The sequence below is a fragment of the Amblyomma americanum genome, chromosome 9 (genome assembly GCF_052857255.1).
Source record: "Amblyomma americanum isolate KBUSLIRL-KWMA chromosome 9, ASM5285725v1, whole genome shotgun sequence".
NCBI classification, from domain to species: domain Eukaryota; kingdom Metazoa; phylum Arthropoda; class Arachnida; order Ixodida; family Ixodidae; genus Amblyomma; species Amblyomma americanum.
The window spans coordinates 83,602,536-83,611,702 of record NC_135505.1 but is presented as its reverse complement, the minus strand read 5'-3'; the positions used below and the strand labels follow the sequence as shown (position 1 = coordinate 83,611,702).

The 9,167-nt window shown below is 46.1% G+C and overlaps 1 protein-coding gene across 1 annotated transcript; it reads left to right on the top strand.

Annotated features, from left to right (window-relative positions):
* Positions 1-521: 521 nt before the first annotated feature.
* On the top strand, positions 522-3,734 carry LOC144105498 (uncharacterized). The gene is made up of 2 exons (XM_077638623.1): positions 522-630; positions 3,177-3,734. The coding sequence occupies exon 2, from the start codon at positions 3,195-3,197 to the stop codon at positions 3,648-3,650; it is 456 nt and encodes a 151-aa protein (XP_077494749.1). The 5' UTR covers positions 522-630; positions 3,177-3,194; the 3' UTR covers positions 3,651-3,734.
* Positions 3,735-9,167: the final 5,433 nt, after the last annotated feature.

Genomic DNA, 9,167 nt, shown 5'->3' with positions numbered 1-9,167 from the left:
GCGATAGGACGTAACTCCACTAAGCTTGCGATGTGGAAAAGGACGATGCCACACTGCTGGCCAATGGCGGAAACTTATAACAGTTAAATATATCGCCCCACATTCTTATCACGCGAAGCGCCATACGCAAAAGCTGCGTCACATTAGAGAGGAGCTTACCGCCGAGCATCACGTTTCGGCATGTGTAATTAGAGGACTGAGCTGAAACATTTAGAACTGCATATCTCAGGAGACATGTTAGTTTAAAAGTTGTAAAAAAAAGAATAATGTGACAACCTCTAATTTTTCAGTATAAATATGCACGCTAGCTGCAATGAATACAATGTTAAGAAAGCTTATTTAAGCCTGAGTTCATGATGACAATTTTTTTCATATGTTGTCTCTGCCAGGTCATTTATGTCGCTCACAAAAACTAGTGTGTATTGCTCCCCGCACTTTAAAAAAAAAACTCAGTAAACTTTAAACTTGAACAGTGTATTTTCTTTTTTGCAGGCAAAGCTATCCTTCGATGTCGTCCCGTTGTGTGATAAAATTACGCGTTCTAAAGGCTGACCGTAACTGAGGTCAGTGCAAAAAAAGGACGCAAAGCCCTAAAATGAACAGCTGGATCTTCACGATTTTGACGTTTGGGTGAGCATCATGCTTATTGTCATTAAGGTTACGGGGCTGAAGCTCCCAATTAGCTCTCACCTAATGACGGCACGTCTCGGGCGTATGGGTTCGTTACTTCCGTGTCATTCGGGTGCTGGTGAATGCAGGCCAAGGTTAATACTGCGCCAGCCAGCACCCAAAGATCAAGCAGTTTCCGCGATCATTAAGACGTAACCTTGCGGAAGACCATCATGAGGACGAACGCGGCGCGCATATACAAAAGATATCACTGCGAGCCTGTCAGTGAAAACGGCTGGAAGGCAGAAAGCAATGCGCACGCCTTCTTTTCGAATGAAGAGTGTGCCCTTGTGGGCCATGAAAAGTATCGATAGCGGGCCGAAGGTCAGAAGGGCGATAAAGTTGCTGGAGGCCACTTCAATGCTTTTTTCTACGTCCACTCCGGCATAAGTTTCGTTTAAAATGATCACTTCGCTCATTACCTAGCCATAGTGCAGAAGCAAGTTCAATGTTCACTTCAGTTTCCAAAAGTGTGTTCTTTTTAGTTTTTGCATAAAAGAAAATTCTTTACCCAGTTAAGAAAACTATGTCAAAAACTATTTCAGAAGCCTTGCTATATCTGTTTCCACAGCGCACTTGTGGGATATGCAGTAGGTCGGTTAGTTTTTGCCTCTTCACGTAATAAGTGCAATGGATACCTTCTTGGGTTTTGAATAGGCTTTCTGTGTAGCACAAAAGGCGCACACTTCTATAGCTAATAGTGCACTGAGAAAAGGAAAGTATTCTTTTTCGACTGATATAATGGTGACCCCAAGAATTGAGACGACTCCCTGCTGCACAAATGCAACGCGTATGTGGCTTGCGATGGCGATGGCGATGGCTGTAAGTGCACGTATTTTAATTTGCAAGTAAAGAAGGAATCTAGTGGATGAGATATGATCGCAACTTCCACATGCACGGCATCACTGAACTTGGATGCATAAATAAATGGCCCTTGTCATGTTTATTCACGAAGTATCAGCATTACAAAAAGGCTATTGACTTGCTTTTCCTGATTAAGAAAATTTGGGCTTCAGTGTGTGCTGCCGTAAATATACATTCTTCCGTCACTAGTTTGTCGCGTTAGTAACCAAGTCAGACCTATTTAGCAAACAACAAAGATCATGTAGTTTTCGTATATAATTACTGAGGCGAATGTTTAACCCCTCAAAGACATTTGGTGCAGCGGATGAGGACTCATATCTAGAGTTACATATTTGGCAGGAAAAATTTCAGGAATAAAGAACACACTACGCAAAGCCTAGTGTTGTAGTGTCACCATGCCCAATTTGCTGGGTACACGAATGCTTCGTGTTGTTTTGTCATCTGATCCCGTCCTAGGCTGGTCCTTCCATTCGGTGTCTCTCTAAACATATATCTATAACTATGCTGGGAATACACATGTAGAAGGTCAAGGGCCTTTGAAATTAAGGAAGGAAGTAGGGTGTGTTTCTATTTTGTTCAATTTGTTGTTTATCAAACCAGTAATTGTTTATCAACCAGTGTGAACAATTTTTACCTGAAAGATAATTGTGGCGGTGCTTGGTCTCGAACAGATTTTTGAAAAAATGAAGAGAGAATTTAAACATTAATCCTAATGAGCCAACATTACTTATCTCTAGACTAAACAAAATAGAAATGCCATGGGCACATTCAGATAACATCCATGGGTCATGTGCCTTGTCCCTCCTCAGATTTGTGCCCCCACACAAAATAAAAAAATGTCACCCTTACTAACTTTGGTCGAATGTTTTTTTTTTAGGGGAATCCCACAAAGTAGAGTAGATTTGTAATAAGGGAGTAATTAGTCATTGACACCCACCCGAGCGCAGCCGTACGGCTGCAAAGGAAAGCAACACAGTTTTCTCAGAAACTTCGTAGTTTCTGAGAAAACTCGTCCTTTGAGTGTGGCAAGAAAAATTCGTCCTTTGAGTGTAGCAAGTGTTTGTCACACATGTTACTACTTCGTAGGTAGAGGTAACAAGTGCTAGGCATTAACGTTGTTGATACTTCAAGAACGTAGTAATTGAACCCTTTTTCAGCAAAATTTACAACCTCTAAAAAAATTATTGAAAATACACCTGCTAACGTTAACAACACAGTGTAATTTTTCATTCGGAACCAACTCTTTTAACGCGTAAGCATTACTTTACCCACTGGGCGAACACCCCTTTGTATGTGTTTGTGACGTAGTGCAAGTCATGCACACGCGCCTAGCCGGACAGAAGCAGCCCCCATTTCTGTTATCTAACCGCTTGCCTATATAACCGCTCGCCTTCTTCAATAAAGCGTCATTCATGCACCATGCTTCGTCGTGTCCACATGGTGTCAGAAGTGGGATAAGATTGGCCGATATGATTGGCCTGCAACACGTCCGGTCTAGTCCGTACTATCCCCGCTCGAATGGAATGGCAGAAAGAGCAGTACAGGAAGCTAAGAAGCTGTTAAGGCGGTTCCGTTTCGGCAGCACTGAGTTTTGTGCCGCATTGCTTGAGTGTCGAAATTCACCTCGGGACTCTTCTCTGAAGTCCCCTGTGCAGAGGCTCATGGGCCAACAGACAAGAACGCTGCTTCCTGTACCAACCAGCCACCTACAGCCACAAACAGTGCCACCCAAGACCGTGCGACGAAGGCTAGAAGACATCAGGAGCAAGCAACGCTGCTTCTACAACAGAGGTACACGGCCTCTTCCAGAGCTTCGCACTGGCTCGACCGCAACTATGTACAATGTGCCCTCAAGATTATGGTCCCCTGTCACGGTCGTACAGCGGGCTGAGACTCCTCGTGCCTACAGCGTCAAAACGGAAGAGGGTCAACAGTTTCAGCGCGCAAGAGAACACCTCAATCCGGCTCCTCCTCCCGCGTCTCCAGACCACAAGACTCCCGCGCCGCTGCCAGCTGTGGGAGTCCCAGACACTACAGGGACATCCGAATCTACACAACTCCGCAGGAGTGAACGGAAGCGCCAACCACCACGAAGATACCCGGCGCCTGAGTTCTGAAACTCTACTTGATTCGACGATTAAAAAAAAAAGAGAGAGAGAGGGGAGATGTGACGTAGTGCAAGTCATGCACACGCGCCTAGCCGGACAGAAGCAGCCCCCATTTCTGTTATCTAACCGCTTGCCTATATAACCGCTCGCCTTCTTCAATAAAGCGTCATTCATGCACCATGCTTCGTCGTGTCCAGAGTGTTCTTGCCTTTGTGTGTTAACACTTCATGATACCTATCAACCACACGTCCTCATACAACCTGGCAGGTGGCAGTTAAAGTAATGATTAGTCATGCGAGGTTCCTCGGCAAGGGCGTGGCCTCCGCGATGAGCTCTGGCATCGCGCCGGTGCTCCGGCCGTCCCATTCGCACGGAGAGAGCGTAATGTGGTGTGACTGCTCCTCTCGCCGCACGGTGGCGCGCGCAACCCAAGGCTCGCTTTCCCTGATGCGGACGGGCGCAGAGGACGAAAACGCAGTTTTCGCAGTCTGTGTGCGACGCGCACTAGAAAATTATCGCACTGCACAAGTAGCTGGCTGGTGCAATTAGGCAATTGCTTTTTTAAATTATGACGCAGACTTAGAACTGGGGTGAGACAGATCGTCATGAGAGCGTTCGTTTCACAACACGCAATGTTGTTTACATTCTCTCCTGTCCCAGCGTTTTCTCTCACAGTTTGCTGACCAAAAAAGCCGGCCATTCTACGATCGTAGGTGTATTTGGAGCTTATAGCCATTTCATCCACAATAACTGAGGAAAACCGCGCTTGCTCTTTCAGCTGCCCCACCTCTTGCTTTAGGCGTTCTTTCATTAATGGTGTGATCCCACTTTCCCTGTTGGATTTGCCGACATAGCGAAGTAGCGTGTTTTTTGAAGGCAATTTCAACAGTCCTCTGTTGCGTATGTAACGGTATGCCTTAGGGGACAAGTAGTGCAAAACTACACATTCCCGGACAGTCTGGAGACCACACGGGCCGTTGCCTTGACGCATTGGCGATCTGTTCCGCTAGGCAGTCTTCTAAGCCGAACTGGGCTGTGCCTACCTTGTCCAAGCACTTTCTCAACGCCGAGTGGAGAGTGTGGTTTTCAAAACCACTGAGCTTCTTTTTTAGGCGGCTGTTTTCTCGCTCTGCAGTCTCCCGATAGCATCTGCTTTCCTGAACAATTGCACTCTCATTCGGTTTATATTCCTTGAATCCGACTGCTTGCGCGGAAGAAGGCCATCGGTAGTTTGCGTTGCGCAATCAAGTGCCTCACTAGACTTCTGTAATTCACCGACTGCATCTTGTGCACTTAGTTTCTCATACCCTGCACCTTTAGGACTTGCTTCTTCAGCTCCTAACAAAGGTGCATGAATCAGGCTATCTTCATACACTACAGGAAACTAGCAGGCAGAAGCTGTCGACTGGCCTGTGCTTTTTTCGCGACCACAGGCTGAACCAGCAGCTTCAGCAGGGCCACTCGATAAATTTGATGCCCTTTCTTGGTTTGGAGTAGAATTCTGCGTCAATCGCTCCAAATTACGTCTTTCTTGTGGCTGTTGTGGCTGCATGTAGATTGGGTAACACGCGAACACGCCCGGAACAGCATCCCGTTTCAGGCGCCGCAGCTTTGCGGACCCCAAAGTATAGTTCGAATCTAAAATTTGAGGGCTGCAGACGACACTGCAAGCAGACTTGTCATTTGGGACAAAACCTTTTCTTGATATGGCCTTCAGCCATGCTTGGCGGCGATCATCATTCGCGTGAAATTCGTGAAAACTTATTCCAAGTTTTTTTTTTTCTGTCAGAGTGGCAGAAAGGTACGCAGCAGTGCATTTATCTGAAAAATACAGAAGCAGACAGGATTGTGGTGCGAAGCTCATGGCAGAGAACCGATGCAGTTTTCATCACACAACAAATAATTTAATTGCGGGATCAGACAAGCTACACGAAGCCACTCGCACCTACCAGGACCACATGTAACATAGCAAAACAAAGCCCAGAAAAAAGTTCTCGCTTCAAGAGCAAAAAAGCAGAGCTCAGAACTTCTGAATCTCGTGGTGGCGTATAAACAATGCACGAGCGCTTATCGTAATTAGGTTGTTGGAGCCAGAGAGAGCTTCGCTGTAAAGTAGCTGCCCAGTACTTTAAGAATCGAGTGAAAGGCACAAAAAGCATACCGGAGTTTTGTCATACAGCGCGGCAACTTTTGCAACACAAAAAAAAAAAATCAGCACGATGGCATTCAATCTGGACGAAATGTTGCGCGGTAAAAGCCTTGGCCGCCCCAGTCGGCTTTTAGACGACCACTAAAGCTGCATGCAAAAGCAATCCGCAACTGTTTAACAACGTACCTAGACTTCTTTGTAGCTGCAAGAAGGAGTCGAAAGAAATTGACTTCGTATTCACTGCTATTCTGCGCGAAAACGTGCCAACAGGTTTGATGTGCCACTGAAATCGCAGGCAGTGCTGGCCAGGCCAAGGTAAATGTATACTGGTAGCGAAGGCTCCATAGACGCCCATTGGTCCAAAAAATGGCGGCTCATGGGCACTCCAGCGCCCCTGGATTTTGGGGGGCAAACTACGCAAACGTGACGTAGAATGACGTCACGCATACGTATGCTTTTGGCGCTAATTATAAAGCGGTCTTTCTGTAGAAACCGCGTTTTCGAGCCCGTATTTCTCGAAGGTTGCTGCCTTTCAGCGCGCCCCAACCTTTGCCAGTCAAATGTGCTCGAGTTCCTGCTAGTTATGGCCTTGTTAATGTGCAATTGGGAACGCAATGAAAGTGACTGGTAAAGGAGGGGCAGCATAGAAAGGCAGCAACACTTCCAGACACTGGCGAAGCATGCATGATTCGTAGTGCAAATACTGGTGCTAGTACTTTTGAGAGCTTTTGAGTACAGCAAGGTATGATGCACAAAACACTGGCTCAAGTGCACAGTTCGCAATAGAGTGTACGGCAAGTATGGTTTTCATAGTTTCATATTCATTGTTTATTGCAGCAACCAAACAAATACAGTCACAAAGCACACCCTTGGCACACAAACAAAAAATACATGTCACAGGCAGCACAAGCAGTATTGTTTAAGTTGGCTAATCATCTCAATAGTCACAGTGCAGATAGGAAAAAGCCCTGAAGTGCCACGAACGTTGTCAGGAAATTGAAAAGTATAGAAAAGAATGCTACGACAGCTTCAATTGAAGCAAACATAACATGACATAAGTAGGCGCATCAACACAGACCATAGAGCACACTGGGATTATTCTTCACATTTAATTTCTTCAGCTGAAAGAATATAGCAGGTGCGTTTACATCTGCAAGGCAATGTTAAAGCCAGCTTTAGCACCCTCAAACGTGCTCAACGTATGAGCAAATACCATACATTGAGCCGGCGTACCATCTCCAGAGTACTTCTACTCGTTAGCCGGATCAATTTGAAGTAATTTTACGTCAACAAAAGTACACATGTAGTACAGCGTACAGTGAAGTGCAAGGACATTCGCGGGGCAAGGACATTCGCACACCTCAGCACTGAAAGTGTGTGCCCTGCAGTGTAGTACATAAATATCCCCGAAAACATGAAGCCAAGTACGCACGAACGGGTTACAGCTATGAAACACGAGCGAACAGCCCGGCGAAACCATATCGAAGCTATCGCGCATACCTAGAGCAGACGACACACCTGTGAAAGTCCAGCGGGAATCGGTGTAGCGTGACACCAATGGTACTATCCACGCTGTCGCAGTGTACCACGGAGCATCGTTTCTTCACATGCCGCAAGCTCATCTTGAAATGAAGCGCTAAGCGCTTCAAAAGAAGAGCGCGAAGCGTGCAAAGACGGAAAAAGACTTCGCACTGGCCGCACGCCGAAGGAAACGACAAAACCGAGAAAACTGCCGCAGCGGTGCAGCGGGGTGCAAATCTTACCGAACGGTGACAAAGAAGCGACGTGCAAGGACGACGAAAACTTCGCAAAAGGAGCATTTTGAGACCGGCGAGCTAAATTTATACGCTTTACCAGACGCGCCATCGCAGACAGCTGGCGATAAGAAATCGCTTCGTGAGCTCCCGCCACTGTGGCCGGGTTAGCCGGGTATCGAAACAAGGCCTGCAAAGACGCGCTGTATAGCACCGCACACTCATGAATAAGGGGCAGGTCAAGAGTGTTGCAAAAATACAAAATTTGCCAGGTTTTAATAAAATGACTTACCTCTTTCATAAAACAAGGTGCTAATATATTTTTTCTTTTCTATTGGCAGATTACATTCCAATTTTCTAGTTTTATCATTTATTTATATGAGTGTTTTGCCCCCCCATCCTCTGGTTGTGCTGCAGTCGCGCTAAACCACTTTTCGGCCCAGCCTTCACCACCACTATAAATCCGCCTTGCCGCCACTGTGGCCGGGTTAGCCGGGTATCGAAACAAGGCCTGCAAAGACGCGCTGTAATGCACCGCACACTCATGAATAGGGGGCAGGTCAAGAGTGTTGCAAAAATACAAAATTTGCCAGGTTTTAATAAAATGACTTACCTCTTTCATAAAACAAGGTGCTAATATATTTTTTCTTTTCTATTGGCAGATTACATTCCAATTTTGTAGTTTTATCATTTATTTATATGAGTGTTTTGCCCCCCCCCCCATCCTCTGGTTGTGCTGCAGTCGCGCTAAACCACTTTTCGGCCCAGCCTTCGCCACCACTATAAATCCGCCTTGGCCAGGCGAGCGCCGCTTGATAGATGGATGGATGGATGGAAGGTAGGAGCGTCCCCTTTAAAACGGGGAAGTGGTCGTTGCCACTATGCTCAGTTTTTCTCTTTATTTTTGTTTAACTGTGCTGTAAGTTTTTAATAAATTTCGCGATTTTCTTAAAAAAAAAACGTCTGCCTACACTTTAAAACTTATGTCACCTCTCTGCTTTTGTGCCACCAATCCTACAATCGTTTTTTGCTAATTTCCACCGCAGATTTATTTACATGACTATTCTTATCTCTAAACCCTAAGGCCTCAGGAAGAGTGACTGTGCCTGCATCGACATTGGGATGGATACCATCGCATTTTAGGATGAGGTGTTCTATTCTTTCTTCAGATTTACCACACACAGCACATGTGTCATCTTCTTCGTTAATTTTTTTTTCTGTAGCTGCGCGTTCTAAGACACCCTGACATAGCTTTAAAGAGGAGGGCACTGCCTCTAGAGTTATCATAAAACGTTTCCCTCCTGATCTGCCTTTTCCAGCATCGATATAGTTCTACACTATGCTCCTTTTCCATTGAATCTATCCAATTTTTACCTTCGACGTTTTTAACCTGTCTTTTAATGCTCTTTCTTTCTCCTTCCTCGCCTCTGGCAAACTTACTGGCCAGGCTTGGGCTAAGGTCGCCACCTCGCGGCGTGTTACAGAGTTAGCATAATTACACTTCTACGCTGCGCTACGCGCCGAATGGGACGGCCTGAGCAACGGCGCGCCGCCGGAGCTGATCGCGGAGGCCACGGCAAGGGCAATATGGATCGCACAAATTCCGCCGGTGGCAGCACCTGC